This window comes from Oncorhynchus keta, chromosome 8 (assembly GCF_023373465.1).
Source record: "Oncorhynchus keta strain PuntledgeMale-10-30-2019 chromosome 8, Oket_V2, whole genome shotgun sequence".
Lineage (NCBI taxonomy): Eukaryota > Metazoa > Chordata > Actinopteri > Salmoniformes > Salmonidae > Oncorhynchus > Oncorhynchus keta.
In genome coordinates, this window is record NC_068428.1 from 21,473,465 (window position 1) to 21,494,251 (window position 20,787).

General features: G+C 45.5%; 1 protein-coding gene across 1 annotated transcript in view; it reads left to right on the forward strand.

Moving 5' to 3' along the window:
• The window catches only part of LOC118386999 (elongation of very long chain fatty acids protein 4-like), a 106,203-nt gene that overhangs the window by 80,595 nt on the left and 4,821 nt on the right, over positions 1 to 20,787 (forward strand). The window contains exons 2-5 of the mRNA XM_052523830.1: positions 12,329 to 13,591; positions 15,989 to 16,084; positions 18,156 to 18,343; positions 18,875 to 18,955. Coding sequence (XP_052379790.1) covers positions 16,018 to 16,084; positions 18,156 to 18,343; positions 18,875 to 18,955 — 336 coding nt within the window. The 5' untranslated portion in view covers positions 12,329 to 13,591; positions 15,989 to 16,017. The remainder of the gene's footprint in view (positions 1 to 12,328; positions 13,592 to 15,988; positions 16,085 to 18,155; positions 18,344 to 18,874; positions 18,956 to 20,787) is intronic.

Below are 20,787 nucleotides of genomic sequence, written 5' to 3' on the forward strand. Positions count from 1 at the left end.
TGTCGGCGCGATGCGTGGAGAAACCAGCTGGCTGCACCGACTCCGATAGCGTCTCTCCATTGAGCCATGTTTCCGTGAAGCAAAGAACGTTACAGTCTCTGATGTCCCTCTGGAATGCTACCCTTGCTCGGATTTCATCAACCTTGTTGTCAAGAGACTGGACATTGGCGAGAAGAATGCTAGGGAGTGGTGCACGATGTGCCCGTCTCCGGAGTCTGACCAGAAGTCCGCTTCGTTTCCCCCTTTTACGAAGTCGTTTTTTGGGGTCGCTGGCTGGGATCCATTCCGTTGTCCTGGGTGAAAGGCAGAAAACAGGATCCTCTTCGCGAAAGTCATATTCTTGGTTGATGCTGCTCTTATATTCAGTAGTTCTTCTCGACTGTATGTAATGAAACCTAAGATGACCTGGTGTACCAATGTAAGAAATAACAAGTAAAAAAAATGAAAAACTGCATAGTTTCCTAGGAACGCGAAGCGAGGCGGCCATCTCTGTCTGCGCCGGAAGTTCTGCCTGTGTGTGTGCGTGTGTGTGCGTTGTGCATAGGTGTGCGTAAGTGTAGGTCTGCACCACTGCCCACGAGCTCTGCCCTCCCCCTCCCTAGAATAGCAGGAAATTAGCTTTAAAACTGCAACATTTTCCCTTTTCCCCATGGCAAAATTGATAAAATTGCAGGAAATTAGCTGCTTTCCCCCAAAAATGTGTAAATAAATAAAACACAATGGGGGAGCCTTGTGAAACTGCTGTACACGTGTGTGTGTGTGTGTGTGTGTGTGTGTGTGTGTGTGTGCGTGTGTGTGTGTGTGTGTGTGTGTGTGTGTGTGTGTGTGTGTGTGTGTGTGTGTGTGTGTGTGTGTGTGTGTGTGTGTGTGTGTGTGTGTGTGTGTGTGTGTGTGTGTGTGTGTGTGTGTAATAGATGTGTCCGATTAGTCCGTCGTGAAATTGAAGACAGGAACTGTTACATATTGTGTAATATTTTCCTCTCCCTTTATTCGTGAATGAAGCAGGGCCTTGGATGCGGTTTGGAGAGGACCCTCCAGTTGGAACTTTGACATCCCTAATGGAAAAGTACAAAATAACAGACAGAGGAATAAAAATGACAGTGTCAAAGTTTTGAGCGAAGGATTTCCTGACTTTGGATATCATTATGATGTCCAAAAGCAACAACAACCCAAATATACCCTCTGACTGGTTATCTAAGTATAACTAATTGTGTCAGTGCAGCAGTGAAAATACAGTAGGTTGTCAATCTTTTACTTTCAATCAAATTAATTCAATGGAATCTTGGGCAGAAGCTTGAGAATATTGAATATTGAATATTCTGTGCAATAATTACCATGAGCCTTCTGCCAGTGGTGTAAAGTACTTAAGTAAAAATACTTGAAAGTACTACTTAAGTAGTTTTTGGTTGGTATCTGTATTTTACTTTACTATTTATATTTTTTACAATTTTTACTTTTACTTCACTACATTCCTGAAGAACAGAATATACTTTTTACTCCATACATTTTCTCTGATACCCAAAAGTACTTGTTACATTTTGACAGGAAAAGGGTCCAATGTACACACTTATCAAGAGAACATCCCTGGTCATCCCTACTGCCTCTGATCTGGCAGACTCACTGAACAGAGAACATCCCTGGTCATCCCTACTGCCTCTGATCTGGCAGACTCACTGAACAGAGAACATCCCTGGTCATCCCTACTGCCTCTGATCTGGCAGACTCACTGAACAGAGAACATCCCTGGTCATCCCTACTGCCTCTGATCTGGCAGACTCACTGAACAGAGAACATCCCTGGTCATCCCTACTGCCTCTGATCTGGCAGACTCACTGAACAGAGAACATCCCTGGTCATCCCTACTGCCTCTGATCTGGCAGACTCACTAAACAGAGAACATCCCTGGTCATCCCTACTGCCTCTGATCTGGCAGACTCACTGAACAGAGAACATCCCTGGTCATCCCTACTGCCTCTGATCTGGCAGACTCACTGAACAGAGAACATCCCTGGTCATCCCTACTGCCTCTGATCTGGCAGACTCACTGAACAAAGAACATCCCTGGTCATCCCTACTGCCTCTGATCTGGCAGACTCACTGAACAGAGAACATCCCTGGTCATCCCTACTGCCTCTGATCTGGCAGACTCACTGAACAGAGAACATCCCTGGTCATCCCTACTGCCTCTGATCTGGCAGACTCACTAAACAGAGAACATCCCTGGTCATCCCTACTGCCTCTGATCTGGCAGACTCACTGAACAGAGAACATCCCTGGTCATCCCTACTGCCTCTGATCTGGCAGACTCACTGAACAGAGAACATCCCTGGTCATCCCTACTGCCTCTGATCTGGCAGACTCACTAAACAGAGAACATCCCTGGTCATCCCTACTGCCTCTGATCTGGCAGACTCACTAAACAGAGAACATCCCTGGTCATCCCTACTGCCTCTGATCTGGAGGACTCACTGAACAGAGAACATCCCTGGTCATCCCTACTGCCTCTGATCTGGCAGACTCACTGAACAGAGAACATCCCTGGTCATCCCTACTGCCTCTGATCTGGCAGACTCACTGAACAGAGAACATCCCTGGTCATCCCTACTGCCTCTGATCTGGCAGACTCACTGAACAGAGAACATCCCTGGTCATCCCTACTGCCTCTGATCTGGCAGACTCACTGAACAGAGAACATCCCTGGTCATCCCTACTGCCTCTGATCTGGCAGACTCACTAAACAGAGAACATCCCTGGTCATCCCTACTGCCTCTGATCTGGCAGACTCACTGAACAGAGAACATCCCTGGTCATCCCTACTGCCTCTGATCTGGCAGACTCACTGAACAGAGAACATCCCTGGTCATCCCTACTGCCTCTGATCTGGCAGACTCACTGAACAAAGAACATCCCTGGTCATCCCTACTGCCTCTGATCTGGCAGACTCACTGAACAGAGAACATCCCTGGTCATCCCTACTGCCTCTGATCTGGCAGACTCACTGAACAGAGAACATCCCTGGTCATCCCTACTGCCTCTGATCTGGCAGACTCACTAAACAGAGAACATCCCTGGTCATCCCTACTGCCTCTGATCTGGCAGACTCACTGAACAGAGAACATCCCTGGTCATCCCTACTGCCTCTGATCTGGCAGACTCACTGAACAGAGAACATCCCTGGTCATCCCTACTGCCTCTGATCTGGCAGACTCACTAAACAGAGAACATCCCTGGTCATCCCTACTGCCTCTGATCTGGCAGACTCACTAAACAGAGAACATCCCTGGTCATCCCTACTGCCTCTGATCTGGAGGACTCACTGAACAGAGAACATCCCTGGTCATCCCTACTGCCTCTGATCTGGCAGACTCACTGAACAGAGAACATCCCTGGTCATCCCTACTGCCTCTGATCTGGCAGACTCACTGAACAAAGAACATCCCTGGTCATCCCTACTGCCTCTGATCTGGCAGACTCACTGAACAGAGAACATCCCTGGTCATCCCTACTGCCTCTGATCTGGCAGACTCACTGAACAGAGAACATCCCTGGTCATCCCTACTGCCTCTGATCTGGCAGACTCACTGAACAGAGAACATCCCTGGTCATCCCTACTGCCTCTGATCTGGCAGACTCACTGAACAGAGAACATCCCTGGTCATCCCTACTGCCTCTGATCTGGCAGACTCACTAAACAGAGAACATCCCTGGTCATCCCTACTGCCTCTGATCTGGCAGACTCACTGAACAGAGAACATCCCTGGTCATCCCTACTGCCTCTGATCTGGCAGACTCATTGAACAGAGAACATCCCTGGTCATCCCTACTGCCTCTGATCTGGCAGACTCACTGAACAAAGAACATCCCTGGTCATCCCTACTGCCTCTGATCTGGCAGACTCACTGAACAGAGAACATCCCTGGTCATCCCTACTGCCTCTGATCTGGCAGACTCACTGAACAGAGAACATCCCTGGTCATCCCTACTGCCTCTGATCTGGCAGACTCACTAAACAGAGAACATCCCTGGTCATCCCTACTGCCTCTGATCTGGCAGACTCACTGAACAGAGAACATCCCTGGTCATCCCTACTGCCTCTGATCTGGCAGACTCACTGAACAGAGAACATCCCTGGTCATCCCTACTGCCTCTGATCTGGCAGACTCACTAAACAGAGAACATCCCTGGTCATCCCTACTGCCTCTGATCTGGCAGACTCACTAAACAGAGAACATCCCTGGTCATCCCTACTGCCTCTGATCTGGAGGACTCACTGAACAGAGAACATCCCTGGTCATCCCTACTGCCTCTGATCTGGCAGACTCACTGAACAGAGAACATCCCTGGTCATCCCTACTGCCTCTGATCTGGCAGACTCACTGAACAAAGAACATCCCTGGTCATCCCTACTGCCTCTGATCTGGCAGACTCACTGAACAGAGAACATCCCTGGTCATCCCTACTGCCTCTGATCTGGCAGACTCACTGAACAGAGAACATCCCTGGTCATCCCTACTGCCTCTGATCTGGCAGACTCACTGAACAGAGAACATCCCTGGTCATCCCTACTGCCTCTGATCTGGCAGACTCACTGAACAGAGAACATCCCTGGTCATCCCTACTGCCTCTGATCTGGCAGACTCACTGAACAAAGAACATCCCTGGTCATCCCTACTGCCTCTGATCTGGCAGACTCACTGAACAGAGAACATCCCTGGTCATCCCTACTGCCTCTGATCTGGCAGACTCACTGAACAGAGAACATCCCTGGTCATCCCTACTGCCTCTGATCTGGCAGACTCACTGAACAGAGAACATCCCTGGTCATCCCTACTGCCTCTGATCTGGCAGACTCACTAAACAGAGAACATCCCTGGTCATCCCTACTGCCTCTGATCTGGCAGACTCACTAAACAGAGAACATCCCTGGTCATCCCTACTGCCTCTGATCTGGCAGACTCACTGAACAGAGAACATCCCTGGTCATCCCTACTGCCTCTGATCTGGCAGACTCACTGAACAGAGAACATCCATGGTCATCCCTACTGCCTCTGATCTGGCAGACTCACTGAACAGAGAACATCCATGGTCATCCCTACTGCCTCTCATCTGGCAGACTCACTGAACAGAGAACATCCCTGGTCATCCCTACTGCCTCTGATCTGGAGGACTCACTGAACAGAGAACATCCCTGGTCATCCCTACTGCCTCTGATCTGGCAGACTCACTGAACAGAGAACATCCCTGGTCATCCCTACTGCCTCTGATCTGGCAGACTCACTGAACAAAGAACATCCCTGGTCATCCCTACTGCCTCTGATCTGGCAGACTCACTGAACAGAGAACATCCCTGGTCATCCCTACTGCCTCTGATCTGGCAGACTCACTGAACAGAGAACATCCCTGGTCATCCCTACTGCCTCTGATCTGGCAGACTCACTGAACAGAGAACATCCCTGGTCATCCCTACTGCCTCTGATCTGGCAGACTCACTGAACAGAGAACATCCCTGGTCATCCCTACTGCCTCTGATCTGGCAGACTCACTAAACAGAGAACATCCCTGGTCATCCCTACTGCCTCTGATCTGGAGGACTCACTGAACAGAGAACATCCCTGGTCATCCCTACTGCCTCTGATCTGGCAGACTCACTGAACAGAGAACATCCCTGGTCATCCCTACTGCCTCTGATCTGGCAGACTCACTGAACAAAGAACATCCCTGGTCATCCCTACTGCCTCTGATCTGGCAGACTCACTGAACAGAGAACATCCCTGGTCATCCCTACTGCCTCTGATCTGGCAGACTCACTGAACAGAGAACATCCCTGGTCATCCCTACTGCCTCTGATCTGGCAGACTCACTAAACAGAGAACATCCCTGGTCATCCCTACTGCCTCTGATCTGGCAGACTCACTAAACAGAGAACATCCCTGGTCATCCCTACTGCCTCTGATCTGGCAGACTCACTAAACAGAGAACATCCCTGGTCATCCCTACTGCCTCTGATCTGGCAGACTCACTAAACAGAGAACATCCCTGGTCATCCCTACTGCCTCTGATCTGGCAGACTCACTAAACAGAGAACATCCCTGGTCATCCCTACTGCCTCTGATCTGGAGGACTCACTAAACAGAGAACATCCCTGGTCATCCCTACTGCCTCTGATCTGGCGGACTCACTAAACAGAGAACATCCCTGGTCATCCCTACTGCCTCTGATCTGGCAGACTCACTAAACAGAGAACATCCCTGGTCATCCCTACTGCCTCTGATCTGGCAGACTCACTGAACAGAGAACATCCCTGGTCATCCCTACTGCCTCTGATCTGGCAGACTCACTAAACAGAGAACATCCCTGGTCATCCCTACTGCCTCTGATCTGGCAGACTCACTAAACAGAGAACATCCTTGGTCATCCGTACTGCCTCTGATCTGGCAGACTCACTAAACAGAGAACATCCCTGGTCATCCCTACTGCCTCTGATCTGGCAGACTCACTGAACAGAGAACATCCCTGGTCATCCCTACTGCCTCTGATCTGGCAGACTCACTGAACAGAGAACATCCCTGGTCATCCCTACTGCCTCTGATCTGGCAGACTCACTAAACAGAGAACATCCCTGGTCATCCCTACTGCCTCTGATCTGGCAGACTCACTAAACAGAGAACATCCCTGGTCATCCCTACTGCCTCTGATCTGGAGGACTCACTAAACAGAGAACATCCCTGGTCATCCCTACTGCCTCTGATCTGGCGGACTCACTAAACAGAGAACATCCCTGGTCATCCCTACTGCCTCTGATCTGGCGGACTCACTAAACAGAGAACATCCCTGGTCATCCCTACTGCCTCTGATCTGGCAGACTCACTGAACAGAGAACATCCCTGGTCATCCCTACTGCCTCTGATCTGGCGGACTCACTAAACACAAATGTTTCATTTGTAAAGTATGTCAGAGTGTTGGAGTGTGCCCCTGACTATCCGTCAATAAAAAATAGAAATAAAATTGTGCAGTCTGGTTAGCTTAATATAATTATTTTTTTAATGGTTTATACATTTTAGGAATTCCATTTACTTTCACTTACTTAAGTCATTTTCTATCTTTAATTTTACCCAATTATGACAATAGAGTACTTTTCCCACCACTGCCTAAAAATAGAAAACTTTAGGTTACATCAGAGAATGTAGGCCAGAGGAAGCTCTCTTCTGTAACCAACAGGTAAAGCTGGGTTGTATCTAATGTTGGTGTGACACTTCCACCTAGCGGTGAATTCAAAATATATCTCAATGTTGACCACCTCAGTGACTGGACTATAGGACACACTCTAAAGACTAATTGATAGGCTAATGGTTTGACACACTATGGGACATTGGCACATATCCAAAAGCTACTTACAGCCACAGACCTATAGCCTAAATAGCAACTAGAGAGAGAATACACACATTTGTTGTATGAAGCTTCTCCTCTACCCAAATTAAGCGATAATAGAATCACTAGGCTATTTATATTTCTGATTAAAAACATGCCTCGTATAGCCTATTCTTGGTATAAATTAAAGTCCAAATCTGCAATGACAATACTGACAATGTAGAATATCCTCTAATGGGTGTAATTAAGGCCAAAAACGCAAATGCATTTGCAGCAAATGCATTTGTCCAGGAGGTTCCACACACGGTGCAACAGCAGAGATGCGCCCTTATATCAAGCTGTCAATCCCAAACCACCCCATCGCCCCAACCAACTGGCTTGGCGGACCCTTGTTGTCACGTGATGTTGACGAAACGCTGAGGGTGACTTCCAGAGAGTGGAGAGGGGATCAATTAACACATCAACTTCGGAACACACTTCTGACTTGAATGATGCAATTCATGTTCTACTTTTAAATCATACAAATTTGAATGAACAAATCCCCTTACAAGATAGAAACCTCAGTAACTGTTAAACATTTAATTTGGGAGGTATTTCATCTGTTGTCAAGTCTCGAAATCAGACATAAACAAATGCACATGTCATATAATTAGGCACGCCTCCATTATTTTCTTTGAAATTGTGCAAGCTCCAAACATTTGTTGAACTGCATTGTTGGTTAAGGGCTTGTAAGTAAGCATTTCACAGTAAGGTCTACTACACCTGTTGTATTCGACGCATGTGACAAATAACATTTGATATGATTTGATTTGATATCACAGTGTGTTGTTCGGATAGCTCTTTGCTCTGAAGCCTACAGCATTGCTGGCTTGGTCGAAGAGAGTCATGGGTAACTGCATACATGGAGTGTGTCTAAAAGTGGGCGTGTCAACAGAACTGGGAGGATCAACAGAAGTGGGTGTATAGTAAGCGAAATAGATAATTGGGCAGATTTGTTGCCAATTAAGACCATTTGTGTGGCAGATTGGGCTGCACAACAAGTCGATTGATGACAACTGGAGAATTCTAGCTAAGCCTAACCCTTTTCCTAACCTTAACCTCATTCTCCTAACCTGCCACTTTAATTATCCTAACCTGCTATGCATTTTAGCTAACCCTAAGGTATCCCCCTTTCCCTAACACATTTCCTAAATGTAACCTTATTCTCCTAACCTGCCATGTTAATTATCCTAACCTGCCACGTTAATTATCCTAACCTGCTACGTTAATTCTCCTAATATATATATATGCTATATGGCATATATATATATATATATATACTAACCTGCTACATTAGTTATTTGAACCTGCTATGTATACATTAAACTGACCCGCAGTGCACCTGGCTATGGCCGTTCTAACCAATAATGGAGTGCTGATGTTACACCCATCGCTGTTGATCCACCCATTGATGTTACACCCATCACTGTTGATCCACCCACTGATGTTACACCCATCATTGTTGATCCATCCACTGATGTTACACCCATCACTGTTGATCCACCCACTGATGTTACACCCATCACTGTTGATCCATCCACTGATGTTACACCCATTGCTGTTGATCCACCCACTGATGTTACACCCATCGCTGCTGATCCACCCACTGATGTTACACCCATCGCTGCTGATCCACCCACTGATGTTACACCCATCATTGTTGATCCACCCACTGATGTTACACCCATCATTGTTGATCCATCCACTGATGTTACACCCATCGCTGTTGATCCATCCACTGATGTTACACCCATCACTGTTGATCCATCCACTGATGTTACACCCATCGCTGTTGATCCATCCACTGATGTTACACCCATCGCTGTTGATCCACCCACTGATGTTACACCCATCATTGTTGATCCACCCACTGATGTTACACCCATCGCTGTTGATCCACCCACTGATGTTACACCCATTGCTGTTGATCCACCCACTGATGTTACACCCATCGCTGCTGATCCACCCACTGATGTTACACCCATCGCTGCTGATCCACCCACTGATGTTACACCCATCGCTGTTGATCCACCCACTGATGTTACACCCATTGCTGTTGATCCACCCACTGATGTTACACCCATCGCTGTTGATGAACCCACTGATGTTACACCCATTACTGTTGATCCACCCACTGATGTTACACCCATCATTGTTGATCCATCCACTGATGTTACACCCATTGCTGTTGATCCACCCACTGATGTTACACCCATTGCTGTTGATCCACCCACTGATGTTACACCCATTGCTGTTGATCCACCCACTGATGTTACACCCATTGCTGTTGATCCACCCACTGATGTTACACCCATTGCTGTTGATCCACCCACTGATGTTACACCCATTGCTGTTGATCCACCCACTGATGTTACACCCATTGCTGTTGATCCACCCACTGATGTTACACCCATTGCTGTTGATCCACCCACTGATGTTACACCCATTGCTGTTGATCCACCCACTGATGTTACACCCATTGCTGTTGATCCACCCACTGATGTTACACCCATCGCTGTTGATCCACCCACTGATGTTACACCCATCATTGTTGATCCATCCACTGATGTTACACCCATCGCTGTTGATCCATCCACTGATGTTACACCCATCGCTGTTGATCCACCCACTGATGTTACACCCATCGCTGTTGATCCATCCACTGATGTTACACCCATTGCTGTTGATCCACCCACTGATGTTACACCCATCCCTGTTGATCCATCCACTGATGTTACACCCATCACTGTTGATCCACCCACTGATGTTACACCCATCATTGTTGATCCATCCACTGATGTTACACCCATTGCTGTTGATCCACCCACTGATGTTACACCCATCCCTGTTGATCCACCCACTGATGTTACACCCATCACTGTTGATCCACCCACTGATGTTACACCCATCATTGTTGATCCATCCACTGATGTTACACCCATTGCTGTTGATCCACCCACTGATGTTACACCCATTGCTGTTGATCCACCCACTGATGTTACACCCATTGCTGTTGATCCACCCACTGATGTTACACCCATTGCTGTTGATCCACCCACTGATGTTACACCCATTGCTGTTGATCCACCCACTGATGTTACACCCATTGCTGTTGATCCACCCACTGATGTTACACCCATTGCTGTGTTGATCCACCCACTGATGTTACACCCATTGCTGTTGATCCACCCACTGATGTTACACCCATTGCTGTTGATCCACCCACTGATGTTACACCCATTGCTGTTGATCCACCCACTGATGTTACACCCATTGCTGTTGATCCACCCACTGATGTTACACCCATCGCTGTTGATCCACCCACTGATGTTACACCCATTGCTGTTGATCCACCCACTGATGTTACACCCATCGCTGTTGATCCACCCACTGATGTTACACCCATTGCTGTTGATCCACCCACTGATGTTACACCCATTGCTGTTGATCCACCCACTGATGTTACACCCATTGCTGTTGATCCACCCACTGATGTTACACCCTTCGCTGTTGATCCATCCACTGATGTTACACCCATCGCTGTTGATCCACCCACTGATGTTACACCCATCGCTGTTGATCCACCCACTGATGTTACACCCATTGCTGTTGATCCACCCACTGATGTTACACCCATCGCTGTTGATCCACCCACTGATGTTACACCCATTGCTGTTGATCCACCCACTGATGTTACACCCATTGCTGTTGATCCACCCACTGATGTTACACCCATTGCTGTTGATCCACCCACTGATGTTACACCCATTGCTGTTGATCCACCCACTGATGTTACACCCATTGCTGTTGATCCACCCACTGATGTTACACCCATTGCTGTTGATCCACCCACTCCTTTTGCAACGCCGACTTTCTGACACTCCAAGTAGGCAATTACCCATATTTGGTTAAAGTGGCTATCTGAGAGTCTAATCATTTTCCCTCCTTCAGCTTTGGGAGACTTGTGCAAATGGCAGAGGCACACGTGAATTTGCAAATGGAGGGCCAAGGGAAAGGGAGTGATTTGCGATTCAGCTAGAGAATGATAGAGAAAGCGTCCCATTCGTTTCCATTATGGCGTCTGAGCGCACGGGCAGTTCCATTAAGACAATCTCCATTTTGAAGTAGTCAATTTTCTTCGTCACGATTGTCTGATCAATCCTGATGACCCGGTTGGGCATGACTCCAACAGGGTCATCAGGAGGAATCAGCCAATAAGGTTGGAAGTCCCACCCAGTTGACTACAGTGAAATGGTGGAAGCCCTCAATGGCGCTGGACATGCTAAATGACCCTTTGGCCACTAGAAGCCTTTGTCATTCTATATGGATTCAGCCAAGTTCTTGCTAAGATTCATTTCTAGTCATCAAATCAAATGAAATGTATTTATATAGCCCTTCGTACATCAGCTGATATCTCAAAGTGCTGTACAGAAACCCAGCCTAAAACCCCAAACAGCAAGCAAATGCAGGTGTAGAATCACGGTGGCTAGGAAAAACTCCCTAGAAAGGCCAAAACCTAGGAAGAAACCTAGAGAGGAACCAGGCTATGTGGGGTGGCCAGTCCTCTTCTGGCTGTGCCGGGTGGAGATTATAACAGAACATGGCCAAGATGTTCAAATGTTCATAAATGACCAGCATGGTCCAATAATAATAAGGCAGAACAGTTGAAACTGGAGCAGCAGCACGGCCAGGTGGACTGGGGACAGCAAGGAGTCATCATGTCAGGTAGTCCTGAGGCATGGTCCTAGGGCTCAGGTCCTCCGAGAGAGAGAAAGAAAGAGAGAAAGAGAGAATTAGAGAGAGCACACTTAAATTCACACAGGACACCGAATAGGACAGGAGAAGTACTCCAGATATAACAAACTGACCCTAGCCCCCGACACATAAACTACTGCAGCATAAATACTGGAGGCTGAGACAGGAGGGGTCAGGAGACACTGTGGCCCCACCCGAGGATACCCCCGGAAAGGGCCAAACAGGAAGGATATAACCCCACCCACTTTGCCAAAGCACAGCCCCCACACCACTAGAGGGATATCTTCTACCCACTCCTGGGCCAGACTACACTCAATCATGTGACCCACTGAAGAGATGAGTCTTTAGTAAAGACTTAAAGGTTGAGACCGAGTTTGCGTCTCTTACATGGGTAGGCAGACCATTCCATAAAAATGGAGCTCTATAGGAGAAAGCCCTGCCTCCAGCTGTTTGCTTAGAAATTCTAGGGACAATTAGGAGGCCTGCGTCTTGTGACCGTAGCGTACGTGTAGGTATGTACGGCAGGACCAAATCAGAGAGATAGGCAGGAGCAAGCACATGTAATGCTTTGTAGGCTACTGGAGTAATATGATCAAATGTTTTGGTTCTAGTCAGGATTCTAGCAGCCGTATTTAGCACTAACTGAAGTTTATTCAGTGCTTTATCCGGGTAGCCGGAAAGTAGAGCATTGCAGTAGTCTAACCTAGAAGTGACAAAAGCATGGATTAATTTTTATGCATCATTTTTGGACAGAAAGTTTGTGATTTTTGCAATGTTACGTAGATGGAAAAAAGCTGTCCTTGAAATGGTCTTGATATGTTCTTCAAAAGAGAGATCAGGGTCCAGAGTAACGCTGAGGTCCTTCACAGTTTTATTTGAGACGACTGTACAATCATTAAGATTAATTGTCAGATTCAACAGAAGATCTCTTTGTTTCTTGGGACCTAGAACAAGCATCTCTGTTTTGTCCGAGTTTAAAAGTAGACATTTTGCAGACATCCACTTCCTTATGTCTGAAACATGCTTCTAGCGAGGGAAGCCATTTCTAGTGGCTTCTCCATTCTCCTATCACTTGAAGGGGCTGAATAAGGGGACAGGGTGGAAGTTGATTATCTCTATCAAGCAAAGGGGCCATCAGTCTTTCCAGTCAGTGTAGCGGTCCCTGGAGTGCAATAACCGCATGCGCAGTGCCATCAGTCTCGTCGTGGATCCTGAAGATCGAAAACAGAGAAGATGAGCCTGAGCACCCAGCACGGAACTCATGCCTGATTTCCGCTTGCATTTTGTAGTTTTTGCCTAATTCGGGGTTGATGTCGAATTGTCCAGCAGTGTTGGAGATCAACAGCTATAACGGCAGAATACGGTAATTTAGAGGTGTTGGGCATCACATTGCACCGGATGTCATTACACGCACCTACATCTCGAGAAGGTATGTAGATATGTATTTTTTCTCCATTATAATGAAATGGTTAATACCGAAATAAAAACCGTGTGCTTAGGCTATCAGTCTTTATATAGGACATTTGGGGAACATATTAGTGCACAACCTTGGAAAGTGTAGGCTTAGTCTTGTTTAATTAGTCATGAGCTGCTTTGAGGTATTGAACCGTTACATTCTGTTTCGTTCGTTCATTACTTTTATTCCATTAGGCCTACTCCCTCCTCCTTAAAAAACGGTGAACTTCTATGTGAGCGTGCATGACAGATGGCAATAATGTAGCCCGTAAATAGACTTGGCCGAAAGAAACGTGTAGTAGGCTAGCACGTTGTTAGAATAAGATGAGTGGCACATAGGAACGAACGCACTGGATACAGCCTATAAAATGTGTCTATAAAGTGTTTAGAGACTATTTTCATTATATTTTCCTACGAATGGGTGTCCTACTAAAGTTTTCGTATGAATTGAACTGTTCAATCAACCACATTTTGACAATCCCCTGTCGCCCTGCGAATGTGGGTCGTCCGGCATTTGCACTTACATCTAAGCTCGTAGATCAATTGGATTTAAGCCTCTTGAGTGCTCCGCCCGAAACCTGCTGACACGCCCGGGGTCTTTGTGTGCGATCATGCCCGTTTCCATGGGCGACCGGATCTATTCGCTGGGTGACGTTTTTTCTCCTTCCATCCTCTCCTTTCCTCTTCCGTTTTGAAAACAAAACTAAACCCCCATTGTCAGTGAATGCATATGTTTTTTCATAAACTTCCCAATACATTTTCACAAATTCATTAGGCCTAACATGATCTATATGCACATGAGATGGTTCTAGTGTATGGTTCTTTAGTTCATGTTATTATAATAATATAACATTAACTTTATTTGTACATTGCTTTTCAATAAAAGTATCAAAGTGCCTCATGTCATAAAATATCAAATAAAAGTACTAACAAAGTAATAAAAACAAGAGGAACATATTTAGGCCTCTGCATTCTCATCTGTGGCGACTGTTATTGAACTGATCCACGGGATGAATAATAGATGAATAAATGGACACCTGTTGTAAGATGGATAGGCCTATGCTGCAATTATGTAACGTTGTTCTCCAGAGCTCATTTGTTATGCATCAACTCAAATCATGCTAGAGTGGCACACTGTAACGGTTGTCGTCGGGAGAAAGAGAGGACCAAGGTGCAGCATGATAAATATTCATTGTAATTTAATAAAGAATGAATACTGAAACAAAAACAATACACGACAAACTAACAGTCCTGAACGGTGCAACAGAACACAGAATAGAAAATAAACACCCACAACTCAAAAGTGAAACCAGGCTACCTAAGTATGATTCTCAATCAGGGACAACGATTGACAGCTGCCTCTGATTGAGAACCATACCAGGCCGAACACAGAAAATCCCAAATTATAGAAAAAAGAACATAGACAACCCACCCAACTCACGCCCTGAACATACTAAAACAAAGACATAATAAAAGAACTAAGGTCAGAACGTGACACACACATTTGTCAACTTTTTAATCAGTGTTTTCTTTCTAATCTTGTTGCAGAATGGGTAACCCTAGGGATGGGATAACCACACACATATAGACGTACAGCCATGTGTGTGGAGACAGAAAGAGAGAGAAAGACCCTCTTATGAACATTGATCTCTCATCTCTTATCCTCCATAATGAACTTAAACTGCTTTTATGGCAGCGACCGGCCAGGTCTCTTATGCATGTTAGCATTACCAGCAGCTAGCTAGCGCCTCGAACAGTGACAGCTGTGTAGGGGGTTGAGGAGGCACCCCGCCTTATTAATGGTCGGACAAACACTGATCAGTTGTTCAGGCTGGAAATAAACCCTGCACAAACAGTTTAGACCAGGGAATGTTCTTACCAATTGGTGTTGCATGTGCAGACTCAGGTTTTGGACTTGATGGGCAGCATGAAAACTTAGTGCGGCACATGGTGGATGTGTGAAACCTACTCCTTAGAGTGAAGTGTCCCCACTTGCACTAGTGGATAGCTAGTGTTTTGCATGGTGGCGACTGGTAAGACACTTCAGGAGGGCAGTCACGTGTGCTTGCAAGGCACATGTCCTGCATCAGGAGAAAGGCACATGTCCTGCATCAGGAGAAAGGCACAGGTCTCCGCATCAGGAGAAAGGCATAGGTCACAGGAGAAAGTGGTACTCACTAAACAAGCAGCGTGACATCCTTTACATTAGAACCAAATGTTATGTTAAGGTTTTCAATTATCTAAAGGGGCTAATTACATTTCTTGTCTAGCTTTCTTTACGCTAACACACCTGCTCCTTTTCCAGATGAACTCGCTTAAAAGTGAGCTCAAGTAGTCTGTCATAAAGTTTCTCCTCTATCTCTCACTGCAGCATAAGCAGGACCAAATCAAGACGCAGTCATGGAAGCTCTCACCCACTTTATGAATGACACGGTAGAGTTCTACAGATGGAGCCTTACTATAGCAGGTGAGTTAGTGTTGATCTCTCTTCTCTCACATAGCAGGGTCAGTCTGCTAATGTAGCCACATACATGCACACAAACCCAGGTACACCACACACACATACAGTACCAGTCAAAAGTTTTGACACCCCAACTCATTCAAGGGTTTTTCTTTATTTTTTACTATATTCTACATTGTAGAATAATGGTAAAGACATCAAAACTATGAAATAACACATAAGGAATCATGATGTAACCAAAAAAGTATTATATTTGTGATTCTTCAAAGTAGGCGCCCTTTGCCTTGATGACAGCTTTGCACACTCTTGGCATTCTCTCAACCAGCTTCATGAGGTAGTCACCTGGAATGCATTTAAATTAACAGGTCTGCCTTGTTAAAAGTTCATTTGTGGAATTTCTTTCCTTTTTAATGCGTTTGAGCCAATCAGTTGTGTTGTGACAAAGAAGGGATGGTATACAGAAGATAGCCCTGTTTGGTAAAATACCAAGTCCATATTATTGCAAGAACAGCTCAAATAAGCAAAGAGAAACGACAGTCCATCATTACAGTCACAAAAACCATCAAGCGCAATGATGAAACTGGCTCTCATGAGGACCACCACAGGAAAGGAAGACCCAGAGTTACCTCTGCTGCAGAGGATAAGTTCATTAGAGTTACCAGCCACAGAAATTGCAGCCCAAATAAATATTTCACGGAGTTCAAGTAACAGATACGTCTCAACATCAACTGTTCAGAGGAGACTGTGGGAATCAGGCCTTCATGATTGAATTGCTGCAAAGAAACCACTACTAAAGGACACCAATAAGAAGAAGAGACTTGCTTGGGCCAAGAAACATGAGCAATGGACATTAGACCGGTGGAAATCTGTCCTTTGGTCTGATGAGTCCAAATTTGAGATATTTGGTTCCAACTGCCGTGTCTTAGTGAGATGCAGAGTAGGTGAACAGATTATCTCCACATGTGTAGTTCACACCGTGAAGCATGGAGGAGGAGGTGTAATGGTGTGGGGGTTCTTTACCGGTGACACCGTCTGTGATTTATTTAGAATTCAAGGCACACTTAACCAGTATGGCTACCTCAGCATTCTGCGGAGATACACCATCCCATCTGGTTTGCAATTAGTGGGACTATCATTTGTTTTTCAACAGGACAATGACCCAACACACCTCCAGGCTGTGTAAATGTTATTTGACCAAGAAGAAGAGTGATGGAGTGCTGCATCAGATGACCTGGCCTCCACAATCACCCGACCTCATTCCAATTGAGATAGTTTGGGATGAGTTGGACCGCAGAGTGAAGGAAAAGCAGCCAACAAGTGCTCAGCATATGTGGGAACTCCTTCAAGACTGTTGGGAAAAAATTCCAGGTGAGGCTGGCTGAGAGAATTTCAAGAGTGTGCAAAGCTGTCATCAAGGCAAAGGGTGGCTATTTTGAAGAATCTCAAATATAAAATATATTTTGATTTGGATGTCACTTTTTTGGGTACTACATGATTCCATGTGTTATTTCATCGTTTTGATGTCTTCACTATTATTCTACAATGTAGAAAATAGTCCAAATAAAGAAAAACCCTTGAATGAGTAGGTGTGTCCAAACTTTTGAGTGGTACTTTACATACTACTGTTGACTGTGTCATGTGACTGTTAGAATGTTCTTTTTCATGTTTGTTTGACTAACCTAGAAAAAGTCTCCTTCTTTTCATTTGACTAACCTACACAGCACCCTCCAACAACACATAAGCACTGTAACTCCTATGGTTGTCCATATGTCTGCCGATGCTGTGTGTGTGGGTCAATCACTGTCTCAGCATTCAAATTGAATACATATTTAAATAACTTTTTCAAATAACTATTTTTACAATACTCCAGTCCCACCTGTCTACACTAAACTCTATCTCAGTCTGTCTTCAGTACACTATTAGCGCAATATGGAACTAGAGTTGAGTATATCCTCAAGACACCATTGGTTCAACATTATGTAGTCTTACATTCATACATTATGTGGTCTTACATGTGAGTGTCTGTTATAATGACCGGTTCTGACCTTACCCCTTTCCTCTCCTATCCCTCTTCCAGACAAGCGGGTGGAGAAATGGCCAATGATGTCATCGCCCGCCCCCACCCTGGCCATCAGCTGCCTGTACCTGCTCTTCCTGTGGGCGGGGCCTAAGTACATGCAGAATCGCGAGCCTTTCCAGCTAAGGAAGACCCTCATAGTGTACAACTTCAGTATGGTGATACTCAACTTTTACATCGCCAAAGAGGTAACCAGCTCCTTTCCTTTTTCAACAAAAGTAATTCAGGAAATGTTCCATTTCGTTTCAGGCCATGGTCTTTATGATTCCCAGTCCCAGTGTCAGTGTCTACAGATTGGAAAGGGCTTTAAAGTTGATAGCAATGACACCTTCTCCAGCTAATGTATTGGTGGGCAAGGTTGAGCCATCACCAAATGGATAATGTAGCATGCCATATACCAACCCTGCCTGAACTCAATACCATACTCCCATACCATACCCAGCACTGCACCTGTCAAACATCCTCTACAGTTACATCTATATAGTCTTTTTAGAACTGTAGGCACAGAGGATACAGGGTCTAGGGCACAACTCCAATCCTCAAAGGCTACAGTACTGGTGGTTTTAATTTCTCCCTGGCAATTTCTTTCACACGTCCATTCACCCAGGTGTAAATTGGTCTCTGTGGCCCTTGAGGACTATTGTTGTGTATCTGTGGTCTAGAGGAAAGGGACTACCCCAAACGTTGTGTCCTTAACATTGTATCCCTGTGGTCCTCAGCTCCTCCTGGGTGCGAGAGCAGCGGGATACAGCTACCTATGTCAACCTGTCAGCTATTCCAACGACGTCAACGAAGTCAGGGTGAGCAAACTTGACACACTAAAGACATACTCTTAATTTGATCACTCTGTTGTTGCAGAGTGTCGTGTCTGTGACTATCATTAAATGTGAAGACTTATTTTATCAAATCAATTCTATGTGTAATTATTATTTTTGTGATTAAACTAATCATGTAAACTTGAATTAACTAGGAAGTCGGGGCACCACCGGAAAATGTTTATAGAGTCTCTATTTCCCAAATCGACTCTTAATATATTTTCATATCTTATCGATTAGTCTTCTATTAATGTATCATTATTACCTCATCAGTTCTCATTAATGAATGTCGCAAACCCTTGGATATCTGCACGAACCCTAGTTTCGAAACTGAATCTGCGATGTACATATTGGCTTAATTATTTATTTACTAAACAAATCACAGAAATACATAAACAAACAATATACTTATTGGTTACTAACACGATGCATTGATAAGTCCCTAGTGGGCTAAACCGGTATGACGGCTTGGTAGATAATGGAAAGAGGTGGTGACAGATAAAATGCGGGACAGACAAAATGGATTGACTACACACAGTTGATTATTGTATTCATTGAAATGCTAATCCTAAGCACCTGAATGGCCGCTCATTCAAAAATCATTTCAACATATATATTTACGCCCGTATGTCGCTGTTGTTTTCTTTGTTGGAATCGCCGGTCCGTCTGCTGGAGAGTCAGTTCATCAGAGAGTCTCTGGTTAACTTCCCCAGGAGTCACAATGTCTTTCGTAGTTGTGGCTTTCTCAGCAGCTCTGGATAGTGTCTGTTGTAATGGATACGTCAGGCGTACAGATGGTTGTTGCATAGAATAGATGCTTCTGCGGTTGTTGTTATTCTCGTAATTTCCAGCTGCAGACTAGTAATTCTATGTCTAGGATTTGCTCTTATTCTGTAGTGATCGATAGTCTCAGAGTTGAACCATTTCCAGCCGTGTAGCCAACGCTCCATGCTGTATGGTCTTGTCCTTTGGTAATAGAATTGTAGCCATTTCAATGTGGCGATCAAGTCCAAGACCAAGTGAATTTCGTCACAGGGGTTTATATACTTGGGGTAGGTGTTTCATCATTCCCACCCAATGTCTGTGTTCACTTGGGGCAGGACCACCAATTGAGAATAAGCTACAATGGAAAATAATTCTCATTTAGAATGCTAACATCACATTGTTGTCTTCACAAGAGACAACAACAACAAGAGTACCATTATACTCAGTCATTCATTCTATACAACAGTTAGATGGAAACCTCATAACTGGGAAGTGTGGACAAGCAGAGATATCCTTATCGTCCTCCTTGTCCAACTACCTTTCCGTGATGTCACAGAATAAAACAACTTTTTTTTATTTTGACCCCTTTTTCTCCCCAATTGTTGTAGTCGCTACTATCTTGTCTCATCACTACAACTCCCGTACGGGCTCGGGAGAGACGAAGGTTGAAAGTCATGCGTCCTACACAACCCAACCAAGCCCCACTGCTTCTTAACACAGCGCCATCCAACCCAGAAGCACCAATGTGTCACTGTGCAACCTTGGTTAGCGCGCACTGCGAGTCACGCGCGATGAGACAAAGATTTCCCTACCTGCCAAACCCTCCCGGGTCGCCCCACGGACCTCCCGGTCGTGGCCGGTTACGACAGAGCCTGGGCGCGAACCCAGAGTCTCTGGTGGCACAGCTGGCGCTGCAGTACAGCACCCTTAAGCACTGCGCCACCCAGGAGGCCCAGAATAAAACAACTTTGACAAGATTGTTCTTTAATTACCCACGGAACATTCCCACATTCTCAAAAATATAAATATTGTTTAATTATTCAAACTTTTGA